The sequence below is a fragment of the Stomoxys calcitrans genome, chromosome 2, assembly GCF_963082655.1.
Source record: "Stomoxys calcitrans chromosome 2, idStoCalc2.1, whole genome shotgun sequence".
Taxonomy (NCBI): domain Eukaryota; kingdom Metazoa; phylum Arthropoda; class Insecta; order Diptera; family Muscidae; genus Stomoxys; species Stomoxys calcitrans.
This window is the reverse complement of record NC_081553.1, coordinates 131,246,129-131,260,529: the sequence shown is the minus strand read 5'-3', so window position 1 is coordinate 131,260,529 and position 14,401 is coordinate 131,246,129. Positions and strand designations below refer to the sequence as shown.

Below are 14,401 nucleotides of genomic sequence, written 5' to 3'. Positions count from 1 at the left end.
ATATTGATATCAGATGCGTGGTCTACTCCCACAAAACTTTAATTTGATCCCCATTTTTCCATAGTCGGCAAAAATGACCGGCTTGGGGGTGTTTTGGGGGATGGGCGGCTACTCAGTGAGTTGGCCTTGAAAATATATATCGGATTCGTGCTCCACTTTAAAAACGCTCTTATTTGAGCCTCATATTGCAATAGTCAGAAAATACTTACTATTTGGGTGGTGTTGTCGGAGTGGCGTGGCCCCATAGACACTTTTCCCGAATATTGATATCAAAGTCGAGCTTTACTCCCAAAGACCTTTCATTTGAGCCCCATATTGCTATGGTCGTAAATTTGTCCCCTTTGGGGGATGTTTTTGGTGAGAGGCGGCCCCCCAAACACTTGGCCCCAAATTTGGATATCAGATTCGTATTCTACATTCAAATACCTTTTATTTAAGCTCAATTTTCCTATGGTCAGTAAATAAGTTAAATAAGTCCAGTTTGGGGGAACGTGGTCCCACATTTTGATATCAGATTCGTATTCTACTCGCAAATACCTTTCACTTGTGTCCCATATTGCCATGGTCGGTATATATGTTCGATTTAGGGGTGTTTTGGTGTGGTCCCCCTAGCACTTGGTCCGACAATTGGATATCAGATACGTTTTCTTATCCTAAATAGCTTTCATTTGAGTCCCATATTGTCGTGATTGGGCTAAATATATGTTTGGTAGGTTTTAGGGTGGGGCAACCCCCCTAGGTACCCCATTTGGCGAAATTTGGATACCAAATTTTTATTTTTAGGGTACTATATGAGAGCATACAAAATTTCGCTTAAATCGCACCACCCATCTCCGAAATCTTTCGTTTCTGAAAATTAGGGTAAGGGGGAGGGTCCGCCACCCTTCATATATCAAAAAATGTAGTACCCTATTTTCACCACGGGATCATTATGCACCATCTGTGAAAATTTCAAGAAAATCGGTTCAGCCGTTTCTGAGTCTATAAGGAACACACAAACATACAAACAAACAAATCTACAAACAAACACAAATTCATTTTTATACCCTCCACCATAAGATGGGGGGTATACTAATTTCGTCATTCTGTTTGTAACTACTTGAAATATTCGTCTGAGACCCCATAAAGTATATATATTCTTGATCGTCGTGACATTTTATGTCGATCTAGCCATGTCCGTCCGTCTGTCCGTCCGTCTGTCCGTCCGTCCGTCCGTCTGTCTGTCGAAAGCTCGCTAACTACCGAAGGAGTAAAGCTAGCCGCTTGAAATTTTGCACAAATACTTCTTATTAGTGTAGGTCGGTTGGTATTGTAAATGGGCCATATCGGTCCATGTTTTGATATAGCTGCCATATAAACCGATCTTGGGTCTTGACTTCTTGAGCCTCTAGAGTGCGCAATTCTTATCCGATTGGAATGAAATTTTGCACGACGTGTTTTGTTATGATATCCAATAACTGTGCCAAGTATGGTTCAAAACGGTCCATAAGCTGATATAGCTGCCATATAAACCGATCTTGGGTCTTGACTTCTTGCGCCTCTAGAGGGCGCAATTCTTATCCGATTGGAATGGAATTTCGCACGACGTGTTTTGTTATGATATCCAACAACTGTGCCAAGTATGGTTGAAATCGGTCCATAAACTGATATAGCTGTCATAAAAACAGATCTGGGGATTTGACTTCTTGAGCTTCTAGAGGGCTCAATTCCTATCCGATTTAGCTGAAATTTTGCATGACGTATTTTATTTTTATTTTCAACAACTGTGTCAAATAAGGTTCAAATCGGTTCATAACCTGATATAGCTGCCATATAAACCGATCTGGGATCTTGACTTCTTGACCCCTAGAGGTCGCAATTATTATCCGATATGCCTGAAATTTTGTACGACGGATCCTCTCATGACCATCAACAAACGTGTTTATAATGGTCTGAATCGGTCTATAGCCCGATACAGATCCCATATAAATCGTTCTCTCTATTTTACTTCGTGAGCCCCAATGGCCGCAATTCTTATACGAATTGGCTGAAATTTTACACAGGTCTCTAACATATAATTTAATTGTGGTCCGAACCGGACCATATCTTGATATCGTTTTAATAGCAGAGCAACTCTTTTCTTATATCCTAAGAAGAGATGTCGGGAAAAGAACTCGACAAATGCGATCCATGGTGGAGGGTATATAAGATTCGGCCCGGCCGAACTTAGCACGCTTTTACTTGTTATTTATAAGATTGTCAATTAGGTGTACATATGTATATATGTAAATATATATTACCAAAAAAGAGAAATAAAAGTTTGTCCTCTGTGGGTATATATTTATCAATTTTGGTCATTATTCCCCAATTTTGTATTTCTGTAAATCGAACTTACACATATACAATGAAAAGAGTATAACGAACACTATTACTTTACACTATTTACACTATTTTATACTATTACTGCTAATTCATTATTAGATTTCAATTAATTATTTTTTTTGGTTTTTATCATTTTAGAATGAATCCTTGGGAAATCCCAACAACAAACAATCTCGTAAGTCCTATCTTGGTTTTTGCAAAGGTCCAACCCATCACTAATGATCCAATTATTTCATGTTTTTAGCCACCTTCTTCCCCACCGAAGAACCTGGAAAGGATGACGCTAATTTCACAGTCAACTCAGATGATTGCGTCGAGAAGGATGGTGAACACGGCGAAAAGTCGTTCTGTACCAATTTACGCAACTATCCGGAACGGACCTATTTGGAAAAAGTTATTAAGAAGAAATTTTCAAATTTGGAAATATTCTTTGGTGAAGACCTTGTTATTCCACAAAACATCAGCCAGCGCATGAACAGCGAACCACATGAGGAATACTTATGTAAGACTCGCACCAGAGTTATCTATCCGCAGGCAGGTCTTAACAAAGACTACAACTGGCTAATAATTGTGAATATACCCAATTACAAGCAAGGCATTCGTATCGAGGAATGCATGTAAGTCCTTTGAAAATATTCTTTGTCTAGCATTGAGTTTCAATTTGTCCTTTCAGTAACGAAGGTTCCACTTGTGGTGAAAGCAACGGGCTACAGGTACCCAACCGGTATACAGCCACCTGCAAGCAAAGCTATATCTATCGATCTCTGGTGGCCTTTACAAATGAAACCGTCATCCGCGATCAATTCAAGATGCCATCATGTTGCAAATGTGTTCTAAGATCCGGCTGAGATCATCAGCGCAAGTGCAAACATCATCAATTATCGGCACAACCACTGTACTCTGGAGCTGAAATTGTATCGATTTAATTTTTATTCTACTCAAATGTGATTTTAGGTGAGTAATACAGACTAATGTCGTGGGGAAATAATTTGCATTCAAATGGTACTATTTATTATATCGATGTGCAACAGGTTTAGCAGTTTTAGCTTCGACATTAATAAATTGATTGCTTTAAACGACGCCCAAACCAGAGCGTGATGCTTTAGCATTAGAATCCATATTTTAATACAAGTTAGTTACACTATACGCCACTACTGTAGTACAAGGTATTATAACGTTTTGCATTAGTTCATAGCTTTAAAAAGGAGCAGAGCTTGACCCATTGCTATGAATACCGATCAACCCAGAATCACTTCCTGATTCGAATGCATCATGTCGCTATGTTTGTCTAGTTATTCTTGTGATCAAGCAACTGGTCACATTTAGTTTCCAATTTCGCACATGCCATTTGTTTGGCCTGAGTACGAACGCTTATGAGATTGGAACAGATCAGATGAGATTTGGATATAACTTTTATAGATATCTTTCATCCGTTATGCCCGTTTACGCTTCTATAAGCATTATCCCATCAAATTTACATATAGCTTCATTAATTATCTTTCATCTGATAACCGCACTTTAGTCTATTTTTCCAAAAGTTAGCAAGGGATGTTTTGTTTGATATTTAAATATGCATATTTCTCTCAACCAATTTGCGCTTTTGCGTCTGCAGGTATCTTTGTCAGTGTACGGTGGTGGCATGCTAAGTATTTGTTGTGTATGCACTGCATTGCATTTCCATGTTCACGTTCGCCGAATGGGAATTCTCCAACGAGGCTCGGAAGGAGTAGTCCATCAAGCGTTTTGACTTTCTTGCTCGTGTCCTTTCCAGGCTTCAGTAGCGAGATCACTCTCTCTTTCTCACTCTCGAGATCACAGAAAAAAATATCACTAACATTTTATTGAAAATGTTTTCATTAAATTTTTTTTTTCAATTACGATTGTGATTGAAATTAAGGAAATTTTCAATTAAAAAATAATTGACTCAATCAATTTTTACTGAATACGTTTTTTTTTCCAATTACGATCGTGATTGAAATTTTTGTCATTTTCAATAAAAAGAAGTAAAAAGGCGTTAAGTTCGGCCGGGCCGAACTTTGGATACCTACCACCTCGGGTATATATATAAACCACCTTTCATCAAAATTCGTTGAAACTTTCATACCTTATGCCCCATATCAGTTATTGGACCGATTTGGACCAAATACTAATAAGTGCAGTAGCTATATCTAAAAATAAACCGATCTGAACCATATTCGACACGGGTGTCGAAAGCCTATCATAAGTCACTCTGTCAAATTTCAGTGAAATCGGACAATAAATGCCTCTTTTATGGGCCCAAAACCTTAAATTGAGAGATCGGTCTATATGGCAGCTATATTCAAATCTGGACCGATCCGAGCAAAATTGAAGAAAGGAGTCGAAGAACCTAACTTAACTCACTGTCTCAAATTTCACCGACATCGGACAATAAATGCGTCTTTTATGGCCCCAAAACCTAAAACCTAGATATCGGTCTATATGGCAGCTATATCCAAATCTGAACCGATCTGTGCGATATTGCAGAAGAAGACAATAAATGAGCATTTTATGGGCACAAAACCTTAAATCAAGAAATCGGTCTATATGGCAGCTATATCCAAATCTGGACCGATCTGGGCCAAATAGGCGAAGGATGTCGCTGGTCCTAACACAATTCACTGTCCCGAATTTCAGCAAAATCGGATAATAAATGTGGCTTTTGTAGGCCTAAGACCCTAAATCGGAGGATCGGTCTATATGGGGGCTATATCAAGATATAGTCCGATATAGCCCATCTTCGAACTTAACCTGCTTATGGACAAAAAAAGAATCTGTGCAAAGTTTCAGCTCAATATCTCAATTTTTAAAGACTGCAGCGTGATTTCAACAGACAGACGGACGGACATGTCTTGATCGTCTTAGATTTTTATGCTGATCAAGAATATATACTTTATAGGGTCGGAATGGATATTTCGATGTGATATAGCTGCAATATAAACCGATCTTGGGTCTTGACTTCTTGTGATTGAAATTTGTGATATTTTCAATTAAAAAACAACTAAAAGCGTGCTAAGTTCGGCCGGGCCGAATCTTATATACCCTCCACCATGGATCGCATTTGTCGAGATCTTTTCCCGGCATCTCTTCTTAGGCAAAAAAAGGATATAAGAAAAGATTTGCTCTTCTATTAGAGCGATATCAAGATATGGTCCGGTTTGGATCACAATTAAATTATATGTTGGAGACCTGTGTAAAATGTCAGCCAATTCGAATAAGAATTGCGCTCTTTGTGGGCTCAAGAAGTAAAATAGAGAGATCGATTTATATGGGAGCTGTATCGGGCTATAGACCGATTCAGAATTTAATAAACACGTATGTTAATGGTCATGAGAGAATCCGTCGTACACAATTTCAGGCAAATCGGATAATAATTGCGCCCTCTAGAGGCTCAAGAAGTCAAGACCCAAGATCGGTTTATATGACAGCTATATAAGGTTATGGACCGATTTGAACCATACTTGGCACAGTTGTTGGATATCGTAACAAAACACGTCGTGCAAAAATTCATTCAAATCGGATAAGAATTGCGCACTCTAGAGGCTCAAGAAGTCAAGACCCAAGATCGGTTTATATGGCAGCTATATCAGGTTATGGACCGATTTGGACCATACTTGGCACAATTGTTGGATGTTATAACAAAATACGTCGTGCAAAAATTTATTCCAATCGGGTAAGAATTGCACACTCTAGAGGCTCAAGAAGTCAAGACCCTAGATCGGTTTATATGGCAGCTATATCAGGTTATGGACCGATTTGAACCATTCTTGGCACAGTTGTTGTATATAATAACAAAACACGTCGTGCAAAACTTCATCCCAATCGGATAAGAATTGCGCACTCTAGAGGCTCAAGAAGTCAAGACCCAAGATCGGTTTATATGGCAGCTATATCAAAACATGGACCGATATGGCCCATTTACAATACCAACCGACCTACACTAATAACAAGTATTTGTGCACAATTTCAAGCGGCTAGCTTTACTCCTTCGGAAGTTAGCGTGCTTTCGACAGACAGACGGACGGACGGACGGACAGACGGACGGACATGGCTAGATCGACATAAAAGTTCACTACGATCAAGAATATATATACTTTATGGGGTCTCACACGAATATTTCGAGTAGTTACAATTAGAATGACGAAATTAGTATAGCCCCCATCTTATGGTGGAGGGAATAATAATTGATTCAATAAATTTTTTAATTGAATCTTAAACAACAGTTATAAATAAATATAATTAAATGTTTTATCTTTGTCAATTAATCAACAACGGCCTAAACTACAAACTTTTTATACCCAGCACCGAAGAATGGGGGTATATTCATTTTGTCATTCCGTTTGCAACACATCGAAATATCCATTTCCGAACTTATAAAGTATATATATTCTTGATCAGCGTAAAAGTCTAAAACGATCTAGCCATGTCCGTCCGTCTGTCTGTTGAAATCACGCTACAATCTTTAAAAATAGAGATATTGAGCGGAAATTTTGCACAGATTATTTTTTGGTCCATAAGCGGGTAGGGTCTTAATCCCACAAAAGCCACATTTATTATCTGATTTTGCTGAAATTTGTGAGTTGTGTTAGGTCCTTCGACATTCTTCTTTAATTTGACCCAGATCGGTCCAGTTTTGGATATAGATGCCGTATAGACCGATCTTTCGATTTAAGGCTTTGCGCCCATAAAAGGCGCATTTATTATCCGATTTTGCCAAATTTTGGGACAGTGAGTTGTGTTAGGCCCTTCGACATCCTTCTTTAATTTGGCCTTGATCGGTCCAGAGCTGCCGATTTAATCAATTAAAGGTTTTGGACCCATAATTGGCTTAGATGTCCAGAAATTTTATACCAGTCCCAGCGGTTAAAAAATTCGCTCTTTGTAGGCTTAAGACCCTAAATTGACAAATGGCTTTAAGCACCTATTTCAAGAGATCGGTCTGTATGGCAACTATGTCTTAATATGGTCCGAACGGAACGCGAGGACGTCGATTGTGAACATCTTTACGGACAGTAAAATGGCCATAAGAGCAATATCAACCAGGACGGTAGGGTCACGAACAATCTCGGAGTGTAAAAAGAAGGGGGAATGAAAGGGCAGACGATTTGGCAGTGAAGGCCAGAAAACTTTTGAAAAACTCTAACCGCTCGAAATTTTCATAAATACTTTCTATATATAGAAGATAAAACTTCCCAATAAACTGTCTTTCGACTACCTTTTTAAATTTATAGACGCAATTCTAATCTCATTCATGATTAAAATATGCATATTATTGACATAATGGATTTTTTAGCACCGATCTCATTATAACATGTTCTATATAAATGTTTAAAGAGGCCACCGTAGCGCAGAGGTTAGCATCTAGTCTCATCTACTCATTCCATTTGTACTTCGAAATTTTTGTCTAAGACCCCGAAAAGTATATATATTCTTAATCGTCTCGACATTCCGAGTCGATCTAGATAGGTCCGTCCGTCTGTCCGTTTGTCGAAATCACTATAGCGGTCGAACGCGTAGAGCTAGCCGCTTTAAATTTTGCACAGATACTAGTATTGATGTACAGGGTGGCTGATGAAAGCCGCTACCAAAAAAAAATGTAATAACTTTTTTTCTATTTAATAATAATAATTTAATAATTAATTTAATTAATTAATTAATTAATTTAATTAATAATAATTTAATAATTAATTTAATAATTTAATTTAACATGAATAAAAGAAAAATGTATTCCATACACCGAAAAAAAAATGTAGCAATATTCATCATTGTAGCAATATTCATCAGCCACCCTGTATGTCTTTGGGGATTGCAAATGGGCCATATCGGTTCAGATTTAGATATAGCTACCATATAAACCGATCTCCTGATTTGACTTTTTGTCCGATTTTGCTGAAATTTCGCATGCAACGTTCTGTTATTATTTTCAACAAGTTTGCAAAGTACGTTGAAAATCAGCCTATAACCTGATATAGCTCCCATATAAACCGATCTGCCGATTTGACTCCTTGGGCCCTTACAAGCCGTATTTTTTTGTCCGATTTGGCTGAAATTTTGCATGTTAAGTGTTTGCTATGCCTTCGAACAACTGTGCCAAGTATGGTCTAAATCAGTCTATAACCCTATATAGCTCGCATATAAATTAGTCTCTCAATTATCCTGTTCGTTTCATAGAAGCTTTAATTTTTGATGGTTTGGCAGAAGTTTGGCATGTAGAAAGTTTATGCCTTTCAACTAAATCTACTTTGTATAGGTTCTTAGCAGAATCCATGGTGGTGGGTTCCCAAGATTTGGCCCGGCCGAACTTATCACGCTTTAGCTTGTTTTAGTTAAATATGCATATTTTTATTTGAACATTTTTTTCAATCACCTTTTTTAAAAACTGTGATTGATATTATCAATTTGTGATTAAAGCAGTTTCCAATAAGGAATTAATTGGACCAATTAATATCGTGTTTGAAACCGATTTTTATACCACAATAGTGGTCAAAGACAATTTGAGGTCAGTTGTAAGGTAATCGACTACGGGTAAATCCAGATTCTTCAGCATCAATGAAGGGATTCCGCTCTTTCTCTTTCGACGACTTGGAGCCACGGATGACATTCGTAACTTCGTCCACGGTAAATTATGATGGCTGTCAATCGGCTTGGAGACCACGGATGCGACGGTTGACTCTCCTCCTAGCTTTGTCACTCAAAGGGTGCACAATAAATTGACGGTTGAACAACCTGGTGCACCTCATCGGGTCAGTCACATTAACGTCACTACAAGTGACTGAGGTTCTGTCGTCACTTCTTCCAAGGTTCGAAAGTGACTTAACATTAGACCACAGCTTGCCTACACCGGTACCCAAGTTACATTGCTCCAATTGTTCCAGCCACAACTTCCGCATCGCCTCGTAATCCTAGTGGGGGCATCTTTATTCACCGTGCAAAAGATGAAACCTTCAATCCGCTCTGTCAAAGTTATGCCCCGCTGGTCGTTACCCAGGGGAGAATACCATAAAACGTGATGCGCACTAAAGTCTCCTAGAAGCAGACGAATATGGCCAGACAGTATCCCACTTATTTCTGCCTTGTAAGCTTGGCCACACCTGCCAACCGTGTTGAGGTCACTATCGCCGGCGAGATGGATCCATACTGCACGGAATGCTGTACCACGAAGGCCGATATCTGCGAATCTAACGTAGAGCATTGTGACCGTAAAAACTGTGCAGGCTGCAGGTGTTTGTCAGTTTTGTCTCCTGGATCGCTGCAACCATTATGTTCTTCCGACTTAAAAAGTCTACAATTTCGTCGATTTTGCCTCGGAGACCATTGCAATTCAAATGCAAGCAAGATGCACTCCCCTGCGTTATTGGAACTGGTTTGTTGCTGTTGCTTATATTGCCGCACGGGAGAAATCAGAATGGCCCCTTGGACGCTTGTAACTCACTTCTGTCTATGTTGGCACCGCAACTTGCAACATATGCACTGAATATGACTAAACTCCCGTGATAATGTAAGGTCAGAGCAAAAACGGCAATGCACCGGTTAAACCTCAAAGACAACGTCCGACGGCGGAGTCGGTTATGGCAAACCGAATAATACCAGGATCCGGGGTTTTCTTTAATCCCGGCACGGACAAGAACATTTACACTGAGGTGGCAGCTCCAGGCCGATGAAGGGTTTCTTCGGGCTGCCATGGGATTGATAACATTTTTTGGAGGCGAGAGAGAACGTGTGATTCTATGGCTGCACTTACAAAATGTGTTGCAGCGATTCGCTTTGGCGAAGAACCGTCTTTTGTCCAAAAGATGCTTAAGTTTTTGAATGAGCCCAATGGGCTGACGTGTGTGGGGTATTTTGTACCCTATTTCCTTAAATTTAAAATACTCGTAGGTAGTTATCTTAAAACTTTCGACACTTTTTGGCGAAAATGATACAGATCGAACTATATGGATATAGGATGTCCCATTCTTCTACTTGAGCTCGTGGAAGTGGTATGTTTTGCGTTTACGCTTAAATTTTGATTGCCGTGTGGTTTGGGGCTGTCATATAGATCGATGTGCCAATTGCATTTTTGAGCACATTAATTCAAATTCAAATTTGCTTATGAACATTTCATCAAAGAACAGGGGCGCACTTCTCAAATATCAATGAGTGCTGTCCGGTTTAAGTTTTAAGCTCAATGTTCAGGGACCTCTTTTTATACTCTCCACCATAGGATGGGGGTATACCATTCTGTTTGTGACTCCTTGAAATATTCGTTTAATACCCCATATGGTATATATATTCTTGATCGTCGCGATCTAGCCATGTCCGTCCGTCTGTCTGTCGAAAGCACGCTACCTTTTAAAGGAGAATAACTAGCGGCTTGCAATTTCGCACAAATACTTCTCTATAGTGTATGTCTGTTGGGATTGTAAATGATCGGTCCATGTTTTGATATAGCTGCCATATAAACCGATCTTGGATCTTGATTTTTTGAGCCGCTAGAGGGCACAATTCTTCTTCAAATATTCGTATATTCAGATCTGTCAGAATGCCGCCCTGCGAACTGCGACGGGCTGTCTCCTCAGTTCTCATGTGGACCACCTCCATCAAGAGACAAAGATCCTAGCAGTGCGAAGACATAACTACATGCTGTCTGAGCAATACCTTTTGGGCTGTTATCGCAGAGACCATCCAAATCATCATCTTGTGGATAGATATTCCACGCCCAGAACCTTAAGGTAGATCTACATGATCTAGAGCGTGAGGTTCAGCGCTACAAGAGAACCAATAGATCAAGCAGCATATCAAGCAGGTCTAAACAACATTCATGCAGACACGGTAGCAGATGCGGTAATTGGCTACCGGGTGAATGCAGTTCTTGGAGAACGACCGCCTCCCATTGCACCTGAAGAAATCGACCTTCCCCGGCAAACCAGAGTAGTTCTGGCTGAATTACGTTCCGGCTGAACAATGTGGAAGTTAATGTGTAATATTTCAGTTCATTCGGATAAGAATTGCGCCTTGTGGGGGCTCAAGAAGCACAATCGGGAGGTAGGTTTATATGGGAGCTGTATGAAGCTATTGATTGACTCAGACCATATTAGACACGTATGTTGAGGGTTGAGAGAAACCGTTGTACAAAATTTCAGCCAAATTGGATAAGAATTGCGCCCTCTAGAGGCTCAAGAAGTCTAGATCACAGATCGGTTTATATGGCAGCTATATCAGGTTCTATACCGATTTACGCCATGCTTAGCACAGTTATTGGAAGTCACAACAAAACATCTCATGCAAAATTTCAGCAAAATCGGATGAGAATTGCGCGCTCTATTGGCTCAAGAAGTCAAGACCCAAGATCGGTTCATATGACAGCTATACCAGATTATGAACCGATTTGAACCATACCAAGCGCAGTTGTTGGAAGTGATACCAAAACACCATGTGCAAAATTTCAGTCAAATCGGACGAGAATTGCGCCCTCTAGAGGCTGAAGAAGTCTAGACCCAAGAGCGGTTTATATGGCAGCTATATCAAAACATGGACCGATTAAAACCATCCTTAGCGTAGTTGTTGGAAGTGCCATCGAAATACTACGTGCAAAATTTCAGTTAAATCGGCTAAGAATTGCGCCCTCAAGAGGCTCAAGAAGTCAAGACCCAAGATCGGTTTATATGGCAGCTATATCAAAACATGGACCGATGTAAACCATACTTAGCGAAGTTGTTGGAAATGATACCAAAACACTACAAAATTTCAAAAAATCGGATAAGAATTGCGTCTTCTAGAGGCTCAAAAATTCAAGAATCAAGATCGGTTTATATGGCAGCTATATCAAAACATGGATCGATTTGGCCCATATATAATCCCAACAGACCTACACTAATAAAAAGTATTTGTGCAAAATTTCAAGCGGCTTTACTCCTTTACTCCTTTGAAAGTTAGCATGCTTTCGACAGACAGACGGACTGACGAACGGACATGGCTAGATCGACTAAAAATGACATGACTATACTTTATGGGGTCCTAGACGCATATTTCGAGGTGTTACAAACAGAATGACGAAATTAGAATACCCCCATCCTAGGGTGGAGGGTATAATAAACTGCTACAACAACAACAACAACAATTCTTCTTCGATTTGGATTAAATGCGGTGTTTTATTATGACTTCCAACAACTGTGCTAAGTATGGTTGAAATCGATTCATATCCTTATATAGCTGTCATATAAACCTATCTGTGGTCTTGACTTCTTGAGCGTCTAGACGGCGCAATTATTATCCAATCCAATCTGGCTAAAATTTTGAACGACGTGGTAAATTATGACTTCCAATTACCTGATATAGCTGCCATTTAAACCGATCTAGGGTCTTGACTTCTTGAGCCTCCAGAGGACGTAATTATTATCTAATTTTGATAAAATTTTGTACAACGGCTTCTCCCATGACCTTCAACATACGTGGCTATAGACCGATTCAGACCTAGGGTGGAGGGTATAATAAACTGCTACAACAACAACAACAATTCTTCTTCGATTTGGATGAAATGCGGTGTTTTATTATGACTTCCAACAACTGTGCTAAGTATGGTTGAAATCGGTTCATAACCTTATATAGCTGTCATATAAACCTATCTGTGGTCTTGTCTTCTTGAGCGTCTAGACGGCGCAATTATTATCCAATCCAATCTGGCGGAAATTTTGAACGACGTGGTAAATTATGACTTCCAATTACCTGATATAGCTGCCATTTAAACCGATCTAGGGTCTTGACTTCTTGAGCCTCCAGAGGACGTAATTATTATCTAATTTTGATAAAATTTTGTACAACGGCTTCTCCCATGACCTTCAACATACGTGGCTATAGACCGATTCAGACCCAAATATGGTCTGATAAAGATTCCATATAAACCGATCTCTCTATGTTACTTCTTGAGCCCCTAAAGGGCTCAATTCTTACTCGAATTGGTTGAAATTTTACACAACATTCAGTTAAAGTATAGTCCAAATCGGGCCATAACTTGATATAGCTCCAATATTATAGCAATTGTTTCCTTTAATCCTTTGTTTGCCATAAAAGAGATATCGGGAAAAGAACTTGACAAATGCGATCTATGGTGAAGGGTATATTAGATTCGGCCGGCCGAACTTAGCACGCTTTTACTTGTTTATAGCTGAGTCCGAAGGACGTGCCGCAGTGCGACACTTCTAACCACTGCTGAAAATTGTTACAGATGTTCTCGCCGGATTTCAAATTGTGGTATTTGGTGAGGATGATGGAGTGGATAAACATATGTTCTATACGTATCATATTTCAGCCCAATTGGATACATATAAGAGCTCTTAGGGCTTTAAGAATGAATGCTAAATGACCACTTTTTGTGGGAACTACAGTGACCTACATCAAAAAATGTAGGTCAAACATAGCTTTACCAATTAAAGAAACCTTTTTGTTGAAGCCATATTCTAAATAGATAATTAAATAATTGTTTGTGTTGTTTTTGATTCTTATGTTTTGCAGATACCCAAACACTCACAGGATGGATGGCAGGCCAAACTATCCATTTCTTTAGAATTAGGTAAAGTTATAAACATAAACACACTTTCATACATTGTCATTTATACCACGAGCAATAAACACACCGACACATACCTTAGGTTTAATTATTTTTAATTAAAACTCTAGCATATAAGACCTTGTAGGAAATCGTTTGCGAAAGAAATATGAGAGTAACCATCGAAGAACTAACGAAAATATTACATAAAAATGTTTCAAACGAATAAAATTCAATATATGGTGTCATACTTGAAAATTTTTACATATACGGATTGTTTTTCCTCAGGTTGGAGATTCCTAAACACTGTTTGGGTCACAAACTAAAAAAAAATACATAATGGCTTTCCATAGTGAGTCCATTACATGCCATGTCTAAAACGAAACTCAACCAAAAATATTTTACACTTAAAATTAATGCAATTGGCAAATAACATTCCTCTTATTTGGTTACATTGAGCCTCCCTAAGTCCCTAGACGGGGTCCTTGAAGGTATGAA

General features: G+C 39.1%; 1 protein-coding gene across 2 annotated transcripts in view; it reads left to right on the top strand.

Annotated features, from left to right (window-relative positions):
• Positions 1-14,153, top strand: part of LOC106093438 (protein spaetzle) — a 108,412-nt gene extending 94,259 nt beyond the window's left edge. For both annotated transcript variants that reach the window (XM_059362881.1, XM_059362879.1), the window contains 4 exons: positions 2,500-2,536; positions 2,606-2,978; positions 3,035-3,315; positions 13,870-14,153. In XM_059362881.1, coding sequence (XP_059218864.1) covers positions 2,500-2,536; positions 2,606-2,978; positions 3,035-3,209 — 585 coding nt within the window. In that variant the 3' untranslated portion in view covers positions 3,210-3,315; positions 13,870-14,153. The remainder of the gene's footprint in view (positions 1-2,499; positions 2,537-2,605; positions 2,979-3,034; positions 3,316-13,869) is intronic.
• The last annotated feature ends 248 nt before the right edge of the window (positions 14,154-14,401 follow it).